The sequence below is a fragment of the Archocentrus centrarchus genome, chromosome 2 (genome assembly GCF_007364275.1).
Source record: "Archocentrus centrarchus isolate MPI-CPG fArcCen1 chromosome 2, fArcCen1, whole genome shotgun sequence".
Lineage (NCBI taxonomy): Eukaryota > Metazoa > Chordata > Actinopteri > Cichliformes > Cichlidae > Archocentrus > Archocentrus centrarchus.
Window position 1 is genome coordinate 5,074,824 of NC_044347.1, and position 16,133 is coordinate 5,090,956.

A 16,133-nucleotide genomic window follows, 5' to 3' on the forward strand; every position below is an offset into this window, starting at 1 on the left:
CAGCTCTATTTTTAGATAAAAAACATTTTGACGGAGCCCCTCGGTACTGAAGCGGGTGGAGGGGGGCACGGAAAGATTGCCAGTGCTAATGGCAGCCCCTGCTAGCAAACTGTGGTTATAGGTCTGTTCTGGTGGTTACAGCTGACATAAAGAAAAAAATAACAGCTGACATTCTCTGCACAACACACACGTGCACATTCAAACATGCACACTCACAGCACAGAGCATTGGAGGCGTGGAAAATCTTCTAAGCAATGATCCACTCATGTTAAAGAGTCGGTTTTTTTTCCCAAATGATGGAAATTAGTTGAAGCCACTGAGAACTAACGTGGATGAAATGCTCCGCTTACACGGAGACACCTGAGTTGTAGAGTTAAAAGGAAACATGGAAGCAACAAATTTGTGTCGAGGATTTTTCATAATCAAATTGATTTACTCCAAGAACCGTTGCAGCGCTAAAATTTGCATTAAATTTTCAGTTTGTGTATCAAAATACACGAAGGTTGGTATTTATCTTTCATGCTGGGATTTTTTTTTTTTTGAATAGGAAGCCTGAATTTTCCTTTGACTTTTGTTTTCCCTCTTACTTCTCGCGTTCATCCTCGTCATTTAATTGTCATTTTAATTTCTGTAGCCCACGAAATCAAGTGGACACACGACCAAATGTGCACATGGTGAGTGAAACTGTCTGTGCTCTGTGGTAGATTGCAAACTGCGGCGAAATGATAGAGTCTGCGAGGTGCGCTCCTTTGAGAGGCAGAGGAGCACAATCTTTGTTGGACTTCAATCAGTACGTTTTGCATCCAGTAAAAGCAAAGATGTTAACAAATTAACTGGACAATATTCTGGCAATTTAGTGATATTTCCAGAGCTGTGGTCTTGACTGGTCTTGAAATAAAATCCCAAGTCCACAAGGTCCGAGTCCATGACAAGACCGAGACCAAATGCAGTCGAGTCCATGACAAGACCGAGACCATCAAAAAGCGGTCTCAAGACCAAGACCGATCTCGAGTACTACAACACTATGGGAGCCTCAAAAAAAACTCTCAAATGACCTGAAAACAAAGACTGTTCAACATCATGGTTTAGGGGAAGGATCCAAAAAGCTCTCTCAGAGATTTCAGCTGTCAGTTTCCACTGTGAGGAACATAGTGAGGAAATGGAAGACCACAGGCACAGTTCTGGTTAAGGCCCGAAGTGGCAGGCCAAGAAAAATCTCAGATAGGCAGAGGAGAAGGATGGTGAGAACAGTCATAGTCAACCCACAGAGCAGCTCCAAAGACCTACAACATCATCTTCCTGCAGATGGTGTCACTGTGCATCGTTCAACTATTCAGTGCACTTTGCACAAGGAGAGGCTGTATGGGAGAGTAATGCAGAAGAAGCCTTTTCTGCACACACGCCACAAACAGTCACTTGAGGTCTGCTAAAGCACATTTGGACAAGCCAGCTTCATTCTGGAATAAGGTGCTGTGGACTGATGAAACTAAAATTGAGTTATTTGGATATAACAAGGGGTGGTATGCATGGTGGAAAAAGAACACAGCATTCCAAGACAAACACTTGGTACCCACAGTAACATTTGGTGGTGGTCCCATCATGCTGTGGGGCTGTGTGGCCAGTGCAGGTACTGGGAATCTTGTTAAAGTTGAGGGTCGCATGGATTCCAGTCAATATCAGCAGATTCTTGAGAACAATGTTCAAGAATCAGTGACAAAGTTGAAGTTGTGCCAGGACTGGATACTTCAACAAGACAACGACCCCAAACACTGCTCAAAAGCTACTGAGGCGTTCATGCAGAGGAACAAGTACAACGTTCTGGAACGGCCATCTCAGTCCCCAGACCTGAATATTATTCAAAAATCTGTGGTGTGATTTAAAGTGGGCTGTCCATGCTCAGAAACCGTCAAACCTGACTGAACTGAAGATGTTTTAAGAAAGAAGAATGGTCCAAAATACCTTCAACCAGAATCCAGACTCTCATTGGAAGCTACAGGAAGCATTTAGAGGCTGTTATTTCTGCAGGAGGAGGATCTACTAAATATTGATGTCATTTTTCTGTTGAGGTGCCCAAACTTTTACACCTGGCTAATTTTTTAAAAATAATTATTGCACACTTTCTGTAAATCCTATAAACTGCATTTCAGGTCTCAAATATCACTGTTTTCGTCTGCTATATGATATATTTAACTGAAAGTGCTGATCCAAACAACCAATGATTTATGAAGTAAAATCATGAAAATGATCAGGGGTGCCCAAACTTTTGCATACCACTGTAAAATAATCATAGTGGGTGATTTTAACATCCATGTAGATGCTGAGAATGACAGCCTCAACAATGCATTTAATCAATTGTTAGATTCCATTGGCTTCTCTCAAAATGTAAAGGAGCCCACCCACCACTTTAATCATACTCTGGATCTTGTCCTGACATATGGCATAGAAACTGAAGACTTAACAGTATTCCCTGAAAGCCCCCTCCTGTCTGATCATTTCTTAGTAACATTTACATTTACTTTAATAGATTACACAGCAGTGGGGAATAACTTTAATTACAGTAGAAGTCTTTCTGAAAGTGCTGTAACTAAGTTTAAGGATCTAATTCCTTCATTGTTATGCTCTTCAGTGCCAACACAGTGCAGAGCAGCTACCTAAACTCTGCTCCCAGTGAGGTCGATTATCTCGTCAATAGTTTTACATCCTCACTGCGTATAACTTTGGATACTGTGGCTCCTCTGAAAAGGAAAGCTTCAAATCAGAAGTGCCTGACTCCGTGGTATAATTCACAAACACACAGCATAAAGCAGATAACCCGAAAGCTGGAGAGGGAATGGCGTCTCACTAAATTAGAAGATGCTCATTTAGCCTGGAAAAAGAGTTTGTTGCTCTATAAAAAAAAGCCCTCCGTAAAGCTAGGACATCTTACTATTCATCATTAATTGAAGAAAATAAGAACAACCCCAGGTTTGTTTTCAGCACTGTAGCCAGGCTGACAAAGAGTCAGAGCTCTGTAGAGCCGAGTATTCCTTTCACGTTAACTAGTAGTGACTTCATGGATTTCTTTACAAATAAAATTTTAGACATTAGAGAAAAAATTATTCAAAACCATCTCAAAGATTTATCTTAGTTAGCTATGTACCACAGGCCTTCAAGGTGGCTGTAATTAAACCTCTACTTAAAAAGCCATCACTTGACCCAGCTGTCTTAGCTAATTATAGGCCAATCTCCAACCTTCCTTTTCTCTCAAAGATTCTTGAAAGAGTAGTTGTAAAACAGCTAACTGATCATCTGCAGAGGAACGGTTTATTTGAAGAGTTTCAGTCAGGTTTCAGAATTCATCACAGTACAGAAACAGCATTAGTGAAGGTTACAAATGATCTTCTTAGAGCCTCTGACAGTGGACTCATCTCTGTTCTTGTCCTGTTGGACCTCAGTGCAGCTTTTGATACTGTTGACCATAACATTTTATTATAGAGATTAGAGCATACTATAGGTATTAAAGGTACTGCACTGCAGTGGTTTGAATCATATTTATCTAATAGCCTCCAATTTGTTCATGTAAATGGGGAGTCTTCTTCACACACTAAGGTTAATTATGGAGTTCCACAGGGTTCTGTGTTAGGGCCAATTCTATTCACATTATATGCTTCCCTTAGGCAGTATTATTAGAAAGCATTGCATGAATTTTCATTGTTATGCAGATGATACTCAGCTTTACCTATCAATGAAGCCAGATGACGAAATAACCGGCCCCTAGTGCTTTACAAACAACTGAGTCCACAGGCTGTTAGAGAAAACTGAGCTAAATTGCAATTTGCTCAGAAAATGTTAATAGAAAGCATTACATAGAGTGTGTTTACTTGTTTTTGTTTTGATTTTTATTTTCAAAAAATAAAACTTGAAAACTCCCTGTAAAAATTGGATACATTAAAGATAATGAACAAATTCTGTAAGCTGCAAAAGTTCAAATATGAATTCTGATACAAAAGCCACTAAATGCCACCTCTATCAGAAATGAGAGTTATATTTTTATGTAATCCTTTCCACATGTACTGGATGCCAATCAAATTGTTTCATGTCACAACCCAAATTCAGTGGCTGCATCCTTCAAAGATGCGAGGTAACGAAGGCTGTCCAAATTCGAAGACTCCTCCATGTCATGTCCTGGGCCGTTTACCCAGCGTTTTGTGTTTGGTTTCATATTTCCTGAGTTTTTGTCCCCAGTATGTTTTGATTCTTGTTCCCTTTGTCCCTGTCTCCCCCTGTATCTATGGTCTTGTGTCTGTTTTGTCAGTTTGTCTGTCCTCTGACCCTCGGTGTTCTTATGGTGTTTTATTCCTAGTGTTGTGACTAGTCTGCGTCTCTGTCCTGAGTCTGTGTGCCAGTTCTCCGTGTTGAGTCTGCATGTTCCTGGGTCAGTCACTTCCTGTTTTATTTTGACAGTCTGGTTTTCCCTGTGCTTTGTGTTTAGTTTTGTTTCCCCTGTGTTATTAGTTTCATTTGCCTCCCCTGCTGTTTCCTTATGCCCTGATTACCTATTGTGTATTTAAGCCCTCAGTTTCCATTGTCGTTGATGTTATCGTGCCAGTGAGTTCCCGTGTTTCCTGTGTTTTCCCTTCAGAAGGATTTTGTATTCGTTCCCCCCGACTTTAATAAACACCTTTTACGTAATGCCTATCTCTGGAGTTCTGCGTTTTGGTCCATCCACGCCCGTCTCATCGCTGGCTGTGACAAATGTGTCCTTGGAAGTTTCTCAGTATGCATACTTGTGCACACTTGTGAACTGTTCCAATTCAAAGTATGTACATAGGCAAGTATGCTCAAAATACCCAGATGTGTTTTTGCTCCGCCCTTCGATGGAGGATGCATTGTGGTGACTTGTGTGGCCTTGGTGCAGTTGTTTAACAGCTCATTGAGGAGTGCTGACATCTGCTGGACACTTGATGTACAGCAGTCCTTCTTTAATTTTACATGTTGACTGGCAAATCTTTTAGCATAATTATGCAATTATCATATCAAAATCTTCATTTGAGGTATATTAAACCAGATTACTCCTGCTGATTTTTGCAGATGACTGGAAGTTAAAAAGGTATAACTCACTCAAATGATTTCATTTCACAGTTTCATTTGTTCCTGAGCAAGTCAGTTTAACTGAGGTTCAAGTTAAGCTTCATAACTGGATAGTTTTATCTAATTTTGATGTCTTACTGTAGAACTGTTAGTTTATTTCATTTGCTCATCTTTTTTCCCCAATTTATAAATGTGCCACACTTGTTTTAACAGTTTATTTCACATTAAAACTGATATTAAAGATATTTGAGGAAGGTGTGAGTCTTTTCACCCGGAGCGGAAAAATCCCAGCTGAACTCTTTAAATATAATTTGAATTTGATTGATTGAATTTGATTAAAAAAAATTAATATAAAAATAATATAATATCTCAGTGATTTACACATGACAAACAGTCTAGTTGTGATTTCATCATTCTAACAGCAGTAAAATAAATCTCAGGATGAACTCTGGCTGCTCACCAAACTTGTGTTCATTGGACAATAATGTGTGAACATCTCTGAGCAGTTTGTAAATTGATGTTTTGGGTCAGTGCAGCTCAGTGATTCCTCTCTGATATCACAGTTTGTCTCATCTGCAGCAAACTAACTGCAGCTGACATGAACTGAATCATCTGAGCTGAACTGAGCTTCAGAGAAACACAACATCCTGATATTGACTGTGAAGCTTTGAGTGGAAAAAGACAGAAAAACAACATGTGGATCCTGGAATAATGGCAGACACAGCCCACAGTGAGTAAACAAACACTAGAGAGGGACAGCCTCAAAGTTCGCTTGGAGACAGGAAAGAGCCAGAGGAAGCTCTACTTTCTGTAGATGCTACATGCGGAAAAATGAGGGACAGGAAACGTCGTAAAGTTTGGACACATTTTAACGTGATAGACAGGCAGAGTGCAGACTGCAACGTTAAAATTTCATATGAAGCAGGCTCCACAAAGCAGAAAGAGCCAGCTCTATGAAAAAAAGACGGAATTCCCATCACTAGTGTTCAGTCACTATTTCTCTAACAGGAGGACTAAACTACACACAGACTCACTGAGGCTCTATCCCAGAGTGTAAATCCAGGATAAAGAGGTTCAGTGAATGTGGTGTTGAAGGTGTGGAGGTGGATCACGGTGTCAGAGGTGACTCTGTAGAAGGACAGAGTGCCAGCAGGACAGTCCACATACACTGCTACTCTGTTAGAGGAGGAGGAGGAGGAGATGGGTGTTTTTTTGTTATTGTAAGACACACAGTAAGGATCAGTTTCAGAGAACCACAAACTCCAGGAATGATCATTCCATCCAAATGCACCAGCATTACTTCTTCCTTTCCTTTTGATTTTGCTGTAACTAACTGAAAGATCAGACCATCCTCTCCACTCGACCTCCCAGTAGCAGCGACCAGTCAGAGGATCTCTGCACAGAACCTGAGGCCGTTCAAATCTGTGTCGATTATCAGGATATGACTGAAATGGTCGTCCACGTGTCACCTTCCTGTTGTTGTCAGACAGTTTGAGTTCTCTGCTTATTGTGTTTGTGTCGAATGTGAGTTGACAGGAATCTGATGGAGAGAACAAACACAATCCAGCTGCAGTTATTGATCCATCATCTGTTCATTGATTGACACTTTGATGATGACTCCTGACATCAGAGATGTGAATGAGTGATGTGACAGTTTGAAGATGGTTGAATGTGTGCTGCTTTGTTTTCATCAGTCACATTAAAAACACACTTACACTTCCTCAGACCTGGTCTCAGCCATCGGACTCCAGCAGGCTCCACCCTGAAAGGAGGAGGGGGGTCAGAGCAGCACAGTCTCTGTCAGCATGCACACATGGACATTACATCGCTCTCAGACACACACTGTTAGACACTGATAAAGGAACAGTCCAATCAGACATCTTCCTTGCCTGACTCTGACTCTTCTTATTTCAATAGTTTCTTCTTATTCCTGCATACTTTCTAGTATACAATATTTGGTTTAATGTAGCTAATCTTTAGATGCTGTTGTTCTGTGGTTCTTTTTTGCAGTTCAGCCTTCTTGGTATTCAGATATACCCGGAGAACAACAGAAAACATTTTGTTTTACTTAAAACTGAAAAGGCATTGACCCCTCATCGAATCACCATCTTATCGTGATGGAGGGGTTTGTTTGTCCCAGTTATGCCAGGAGCCATGTTGTCCAGGGGCTTTTGCCCCTTGTTAGGGTATTCCAAGGAAAATTGGTCCTGGGTGAGGGGCCAGATGACAAGTCCAATGAACCCTATAAAAGAAATAGAATTGTTTAACCTGCCCATGAAAGTGTTACCGGAGCCTCAACCTGGATCCAGGTTGGGTAGGGTACTCAAGGGGGCTGGGGCCTTACCCATGTTGCCCAGCCAGGTGCAGCCCAAAGAAGAGACATAGGCCCGCCTTCCTGTAGGCCCACCACCTGCAGTTGGCATTGTAGTGGTTGAGTGCAATGTGTGTTGGGTGACGGCCAAGGGCGGAGACCTGACGGGCCAGTCCCTTGCTTCTGATGCTAAGAATTGGAGCATGGAATGTCAACTATCTGGTGGGGAAGAAGCCTGAACTAGTGCATGAGGTTGAGAGATACCGGCTAGATATAGTCGAGCTCACCTCAATGCACAGCCTGGCCTCCTGGAGACGGGCTGGATTCTGTTCCAGTCTTGAATTGGGCTTACTTGTTTGCGGCCTGTATATTGGAGTTGCACATTTGAGCCAGGGAACGGTTCCTGACTGTTGTTTGAACTTATGCACGAGGTCAGAGGACCCAGTTTTCTTGGAGTCACTGAGGGGAGTGCCTGATCTGGCCTGCCTGATCTGAACCCAATTACTGTTTTGTGGCATATCAAAATCAGTATGTAAATGAAGACAACACAGTCAAAGTACACATGAAAACAGCATGGAACACAATATAGCCAACTGTCAACTTCTTCCTCTGCACAGTTTCTGTGGTTGCAGCAGCTCTGTACCTGAGGGTTTTGAGACTCCAGCGTGGATCCTTGACTCCAGAAGATAGGAGATTCACTGCTGAGTCTCCTGGATGATTGTAGCTCAAATCCAACTCTCTCAGGTGGAACGGGTTGGAGCTTAGAGCTGAAGCCAGAGAACTACAACCTTCTTCTGTGATCAGACAACCTGAAAGCCTGCAGACACAAAATAACTCACATGACAGTCTGAACGAACTTTTGTCTGCTGTGAATAAGACTATTTCCAACATACAGTTACTGAATACTGAAGTTGGTGAGTTAGAAGTTAGCATGTTGGTGTGATCTAGATGTTCAACATCTTGTTTTGAGCAAAATTATACAACCATTTAATGAAGCTGATATGCTTCTTCAAAATTTAATTATGCTGACATATAATATGTTTACTTTATCCCCCAACTCTGTTTAATAGACTTGGACGAACTTTTGGTTTTTAGCAACAATTCCTACTCATTAATTTTCTCAAAAAATAAAAGTCAAATAGAACATGGTCTGACCTGAGAGTTTCCAAGGTACATTGCAGACTCTTCAGTCCAGTAGAAAGCAGCTTTACTCCTGAGTCTTTCAGGTCATTGTTGCTCAGATCCAGCTCCCTCAAAGATGTGGAATGTGAGCTAAGAACTGAGGAAAGTGGCTCACAGCTTCTCTCTGAGAGGTTGCACATAGACAGTCTAAAAAAGATAATATGACATCAACATGTAGAAGATCTTTATGTGATTAGCTGCATGTCTTAGTGATCAATCAAACAAATTACACAATTCTATAAATGTATCAACCATTATAATCCAATGGTCATGAGCTGGAACAGATGATCATAAACTGACCTGAGAATTTCAAGTTTACAGTGTTGAACTTTCAGTCCAGAAACCAGCAGCTTCACTCCTGAATCCTGAAGGTTGTTGTTACTCAGGTCCAGCTCTCTGAGATTAGAGGACTGGGAGCAGAGAACTGAGGACAGAGCTTCACAGCTTCTCTCTGAGAGGTTACAGTCACACAGTCTGAAGAAACATTAATAAAAAGAGAAATGTGAAATGATTTTTATTCTGATTCAAACTTGAATGTTTGATCATTATGTCTCATTTGTAATCATCTAATATGTTTTCATATTTGTGGAGGTTGGAGATATCAGGGGATGCCTTTGTAGAGGAGACAGGATGACTAGGCTTAGAGAACAAAATAGTATATTTATTGATTAAGATTTTGCTGTATCTATACTCACAGAGCTTTCTTGGACACTTTGACCACTGGCAGCAGCCTCAGCAGAGCCTCCTCTGAAGCAGAGTATTTCTTCAGGTCAAACACATCCAGATCTTCTTCTGATGACAGTAAGATGAAGACCAGAGCTGACCACTGAGCAGGAGACAGTTTATCTGTGGAGAGACTTCCTGATCTCAGGGACTGTTGGATCTTCTTCACTAGAGAACGATCATTCAGTTCATTCAGACAGTGGAACAGGTTGATGCTTTTCTCTGCAGACAGATTCTCACTAAACTTCCGCTTGATATATTGAACTGTTTTTCTATTGTTCTGGACACTTCCCAACAGTGTCAACAGACATTGTGGTTGAATTTGTTTTATCCGTGATGTACTTCCTGTCTGTGTCAGCAGACCTTGCAGAAGACTTTGATTAGTATGAAGTGAAAGGCCCAACAGGAAGCGGAGAAACAAGTCCAGGTGTCCATTTGGACTCTGCAGGGCCTGATCCACAGCACTCTGGTAGAAATCTTTCTCTGTAGATTTTCTTGCTTCAGACTTCTGAAAGGTTGTTTGTTCTTCCAGCAGATTGACTCCAGAGTTGATGAAGGTCAGGTGGACATGAAGAGCAGCCAGAAACTCCTGAACACTCAGATGGATGAAGCAGAACACCTTGTCCTGGTACAGCCCTCTCTCCTCTTTAAAGATCTGTGTGAACACTCCTGAGTACACTGAGGCTGCTCTGATATCGATGCCACACTCTGTCAGGTCTGATTCATAGAAGATCAGGTTTCCTTTCTGCAGCTCCTCAAAAGCCAGTTTTCCCAGAGACTCAATCATCTTCCTGCTCTCTGGACTCCAGTGTGGATCTGTCTCAGCTCCTCCATCATACTTGACCTTCTTCACTTTGGCTTGAACCACCAGGAAGTGGATGTACATCTGAGTCAGGGTCTTGGGCAGCTGTCCTCTCTCTCTGGTTTTCAGCACATCCTCCAGAACTGTAGCAGTGATCCAGCAGAAGACTGGGATGTGGCACATGATGTGGAGGCTTCGTGATGTCTTGATGTGGGAGATGATTCTGCTGGCCTGCTCCTCATCTCTGAATCTCTTCCTGAAGTACTCCTCCTTCTGTGGGTCAGTGAACCCTCTGATTTCTGTCACCATGCCAATGCACCAAGGAGGGATCTGATTGGCTGCTGCAGGTCGTGTGGTTATCCAGAGGTGAGCAGAGGGAAGCAGGTTCCCCCTGATGAGGTTTGTCAGCAGCACATCCACTGAGGTGGACTCTGTAACATCAGTCAGGATCTCAGTGTTGTGGAAGTCCAGAGGAAGTCGACACTCATCCAGACCATCAAAGATGAACACAACCTGGAAGTCTTCAAAGCTGCAGATTCCTGCTTCTTTGGTTTCAGGAAAGAAGTGATGAACAAGTTCCACCAAGCTGAACTTTTGCTCTTTCAGCACATTCAGCTCTCTGAAAGTGAATGGAAACATGAACTGGATGTCCTGGTTGGCTTTGTCTTCAGCCCAGTCCAGAGTGAACTTCTGTGTTAAGACTGTTTTCCCAATGCCAGCCACTCCCTTTGTCAGCGCTGTTCTGATTGGTTCATCTCTTCCAGGTGAGCCTTTAAAGATGTCTTCTTGTCTGATTGTTGTTTCTGGTCTGTCTGGTTTCCTGGATGCTGTTTCAATCTGTCTGACCTCATGTTCATCATTGACCTCTGCAGCCCCTCCCTCTGTGATGTAGAGCTCTGTGTAGATCTGATTCAGAAGGGTTGGGTTTCCTGCTTTAGCGATGCCCTCAAACATGTACTGGAATGTCTTCTTCAGAGTAGATTTTAATTTACATTGATAATGTTGAGTGGACACTTCTGAAAATGCACACAATATAAATAAAATTAATAAATGGTTGTATCTGACGTATGTCAACATTCAATTTTGTCTAGAAAATGAGTGCAGTCCTTTGAAAAACTAAGTACACCCTGTGATTGCTTCAGTGCTTCACTCTGATTGAAACATGGCCTTTGAGTCATTGCAACATTTTGATTCTTTTCTTTTACCCACTATGTTGCAGATGCTGTCTTTGGGAACTGTGCATTTAGTCTTGTCTGTCCAACTAACATGCTTCTAGAAGTTTTGTGGTTTGCTGAGATGTAACTTCGGAAATCTAAACTGTGCTGCCATGTTCTTTTTTTTTTTTTTGTCTTGTTTGTTTTGTGGTTGGTTGGTTGGTTTTTGTTCCAATTTCTCTGACACCTTACAGTCTGACCTTTCAGGTAATTTGGTAGGACATATTCTGGGAATATTCTGGCAATATGTTAACACACAAATGAATGCTCCAGCAGTAAGGGTGAACTTAGTTTTTCATAGGACTGCATAGAGTCTTGTGCAAACTTTCTTTTTAACATTTATTCATCAGCCTAAATCTTTAGCAAAATACTCTTACTGCTCTGCAGATGGTCAGCCAGCTCCTGCAGCTCCATTCCCATCAGGAAGTCCAGCGTGGTTTTCTGACATCTCTGCTCTTGATTCTTCTTCTCCAACACCTCATCATCGCCTTTCTGACTCTCAGGGTATTCCTCCCCTAGCTGGAACAGGATACTACATGAATGAACTGGTCCGACTGAAATTATGGAGCAAAATATTAGATCTGTGTTGGACGCACTGAGAATACATTTTGTTATGATCAGCAGAAGTGAGTGGGTTTTTGTTTTCTTTTTCTCTTCTCTCTCTCTTTTCTTCACTCTCTTTCAAATATTCTCAAATGAAGTTGCCCAGCTGGGATCATCTCTGGTCTCTGGCTAAAGGCAGAGCTTCTCACTGTGGGTCAGCCCTTCCTCACCTGTTGGCTATTGAATCATCAGGCCAAAAGGATAAGATGGACAGGTGGTGCCACAATTCCCTGCCAGATTATTCCTGTGACTCCGATTCCGGTGACTCCTAGGCTCTCTCAGTTTGTGACACAAGAATCAACAAGAATCAACTTACATGCAGTCTGGTAACAGCTCAAGCTGTTTTCCTCATCATCACCACCTCGACCTCTGAACATCTCAAGATACCCACCTGCTAAATCCATACTCTTCCTATGTTCTGCCTCTCTGCAGCTTCCAGTAAGAGTAAATCTGGTTCAGTTAATGCACAAACCTGCTCGATTCACTTCTTAGACAGTTAAATTAATTTTCATTCTCTCCTCTGCCAGAGCTCCCACGATCAATGACACATGATGCCATTCTATTTCCCCATCCACAGTCCCTTATCTTGATCACTTTCTTTCTTTATTAAAATTCACTCCATTTAAGAAGCTGCTTGTTGGGTTTGCTTTGTGGATCCAGTCAGTCTCACATTATGACAACACCAGTCTACAAAGTGCAGCATGGAGATGACTGAAAGAACAGATGTAACAGTAGTTGTTGTACATGTACAAACCATAAATATGGAGTCCAGCTGTGTTTGATACTGCTGGGCAGACTGACCACTGGGAACCTCTGAGCTCTCCTGATCCACTCTGTGAAGGAATCATCAAGAATTATTTCAATGACAGCATAAAGTAACTGATATTTTTCTAACAGTAAAGTGACTCCCTGCAATTGTAATATAATTGAAATCAGGGGTTTTAAATATACTGCTCAAAATAAATAAACACTTTAAAAAAACATAAGAACAACATCATGACCACCTGCTTAATATTGTACTGGTCCCCCTTTTGCTGCCAAAACAGCTGTGATGCACTGTGTATTCTTACACATTTCAATCAGAACTATCATTAACTTTTTCAGCAATTTGAGTGACAGCTGCTTGTCTGTTGGATCAGACAGCATTGGTCTTCTCTCATTCAGAATCATTACAGGATCATTACTTTTGGTCATTGTATTACATCTATTAATTATACTGCATTTCAAACAAAATTACCATTAGCACAATTACGTTAGATATTAAGTTTTCTATGTAAAGAGTCCAAAGTGGATAAGGCTTTGGGGATCTCAACATCAGTGACACATCAGAATATTTTTTTCTTGTTCTATTTCAAGATATACTGCAATCCATCACTGTACACAGCCAGGAAAAAAAAAGAAAAAACACAACTCAGAAAAGCAGAGATGCACTCCTGTTCTTCAAGACTTGATCAATCAAAAATATCCAGCACATGCTGCTTCACATATGAACACAGAAATGTGTGTGATAAAGAGTTAGGCTGACATTAAAGATCACAGAGAATTTATTCAGAAAAAAAGATACAACATTTAGCTGCAGGTTACCTTTCTGTGGGAAAATGCTGTCCTTTAAAATCTTCACCAATACCCTTTGACACGTTGCTTTTTAAAGACGTGTAGATGGGTTTAAGTCTAGAATCAGGATGATTCCTGTGAATAATGATGCAGCAGTGATGTGAGTGCTGAGCTGTGACATGGAGAAGAGTCATGGACAGTTAGAGATGGTCATCTCACCTCTGAGCTTTGGTCTGGCTCTCATGTTCCCCACACAGAGTGGTTTTAGAGGGAGGGACTCCCTCCTCTCTGTCCTCACACTGATCCATGCTGCTGAATTCACATCAGCTCACACACACTTTCTACCTTCACCTGCAGAGGAAACACACATCATTCATGTGCACATCAACTGAAATCCTCCTTTCATCATGTAGGTGTCCAAATATCAGCTGCTTTTTTCCTGCTTCATCTCAGTGTCAGCTGAATGCAGTCAGACAGCAGTGAGGCAGAGGAAGCTGCCATCAGCTGATCTACTTCTACTATCAGTCCATTAGATGGAGAGATGAAGCTGCAGCCTAAAACACACATGATGCATTCACTGACACACAGTGATTCACTATATTTTGATTTCCCCCCCACCTGCAACCTTGAATTGGGCAAGTGAAAGAAAATGGAGGGATCTTTGAGCTGATGTACTGTAGTGTATGATGAATAAAAATATATTCTTATCCATCATACAGTACAGTACATCAGCTCAAAGATTTTTGTTCTTGGCGTAAACTGATTGTGCTGTTATGTTTAACTGAATTTTTTTTGTGAATGAGAAGTATTTGCACTTTTATTCACGTGAATCTTTTGGATAAAATAACTTCCCTCATTGACATGATCACATTTTAACTGCTAGTTTAAACAATACTGTCTGCTTTTACAAGATCATAAAGTCAGGTTTTCTATCATGAAACAGGCTCAGAGCTGCAGCTGGCAAACATAACAGAGACATTATACGAGACGTGACGCACAATAAATTCCAGAATTCAAATCTGTTTGACAGTTCAGCAAACGCAAAGACAGATGTAGAAATATAACTTCCAGAGGAGCCAGCAGACTTTTTGAGCTTTTTAAAATAGATTTGACTTATCAATCTGTAAATGCATTTTTGTCTTTGAGTAACTGTTGAATTTATGTACATTTAAGTAATTGTTGGTATTTTAGCTTTAAATAGCTTTTAAAATTAGTTCCCAAAGGCATTTCAAAATGACAACTAAGTTGCAAGACTTCTGGAAGAACTTTGCTTTTGCTTAAGTTTGAACATGTTTGATGTACAGAATTAATAAATGTCCACTAACTACACAGCATCAGGAGTTAGTGAAAGTGTTATTTTACCACCATTCTCCTGCATATAACATATTAATTATGTTAAACATTAAATTAAATAATCAGTTGTTCAGATAAACACTGAATTTTTTTCTTCATCTGAAAGTGGTCAGAATGAGCAGTCTGACTCAGTAAAGCTGTAATTTCAATATTTATGGTGGATTTCTTCAATTTTATGTAGCACCCCACCGCTTTATATTGTGTTCTGACCGGGAACCCCAGGATTGACCAAACTAGGTGGGGTGTGGGTCCGATGCAAAGTGGATACCACGAAGGTTCACTTGTGGACAATGATGTGATGACTATTAAGAAACTTAAATCACACACTATTTAAAATAACACTGACTCAGATGACTCTTTAACTCCAAAACTGAACATTTACTGAACGTGAACGCAAGATAGAAAACCACACTTTTAAACGCAAAATGTAAGACACAAATGAAACACTAAAACACTTGTATTCTTATAATACCAGTAAAAATATTGAACTCAACCTTAGCTTTTCCCAATCAGTCCGAATGGATTAGGCTTATAAGGGTTAATTCTAACTACTCCGTCATTCAAATATACACAGTCACTTAACAGTACTCATACATGGGCCCCACACACACGCTCGCATTCACACAAACGTTGCAGGCCTGATTGTTGTGTGCTGCAGCACAGTGGCGAAACTCCTCTTCACTCACCGATAGCTGCACCAGAAACGTCTGACTTACAGTTCCGCGTTGCGAACCAGCTCACCCTCTCGTCCCCTCCGGACGACAGTCAACCAGTTCTCGTCTGCAGTCTGTTTCCGCTCAACACTCGCCACCGACAGGGCAAAGAAGATGGGGCTCGTCACCACGACGAGCTCCTGCTAGCCGTTAGCTGCTAACCGCCGATGCTGATGCCTCGCTCTGAATCACCGTCGTCTGCGGCTGCACAGCTGTCGGGCAGGCGGTTTCCCAACGCCTCCTACTAACAGTCACTGGATAGTATTTACTAATCAGTTCTCTTCTGTTAGTTTATCGTGTGCTAGCGCGCTCCGAGCCAACACTGCTGCGTCCGTTCTCCGTTTTTCTCTCTTCTCCTCTCCTTCCTCTCTCATCACACCCAGCCAAATACAACAGGTAGACCTGCACAGACCACCTTCACTGACCACTCAGAAAATACGAACTAAGAGTGTTAGCTCTGTTACATTCAGCAACTTTGTAAGAAAACATTATATTTACATAACATTATTCCTCTTCCATTACACAATACACATTATATGCAAAGTACATTACACTCCTGTTAACTTTGCTTTTATGTCCAAAGGAATTAAGCTTATTTAATCCCCATT

The 16,133-nt window shown here is 41.4% G+C and overlaps 2 protein-coding genes across 2 annotated transcripts in view; both read right to left on the reverse strand.

Moving 5' to 3' along the window:
- Positions 1–5,921: 5,921 nt before the first annotated feature.
- Positions 5,922–16,133, reverse strand: part of LOC115796143 (NACHT, LRR and PYD domains-containing protein 3-like) — an 80,808-nt gene continuing 70,596 nt past the window's right edge. The window contains exons 11-15 of the mRNA XM_030752415.1: positions 8,864–9,037; positions 8,537–8,710; positions 8,025–8,198; positions 6,786–6,832; positions 5,922–6,610 (exon numbers count right to left, since the gene is read on the reverse strand). Coding sequence (XP_030608275.1) covers positions 6,084–6,610; positions 6,786–6,832; positions 8,025–8,198; positions 8,537–8,710; positions 8,864–9,037 — 1,096 coding nt within the window. The 3' untranslated portion in view covers positions 5,922–6,083. The remainder of the gene's footprint in view (positions 6,611–6,785; positions 6,833–8,024; positions 8,199–8,536; positions 8,711–8,863; positions 9,038–16,133) is intronic.
- On the reverse strand, positions 9,255–14,565 carry LOC115796411 (protein NLRC3-like). Its single transcript, XM_030752817.1, has 5 exons — positions 13,679–14,565; positions 13,490–13,594; positions 12,660–12,738; positions 11,680–11,821; positions 9,255–11,104 (listed from the first exon to the last, which is right to left on the reverse strand). The coding sequence occupies exons 1-5, from the start codon at positions 13,765–13,767 to the stop codon at positions 9,255–9,257; spliced, it is 2,265 nt and encodes a 754-aa protein (XP_030608677.1). The 5' UTR covers positions 13,768–14,565.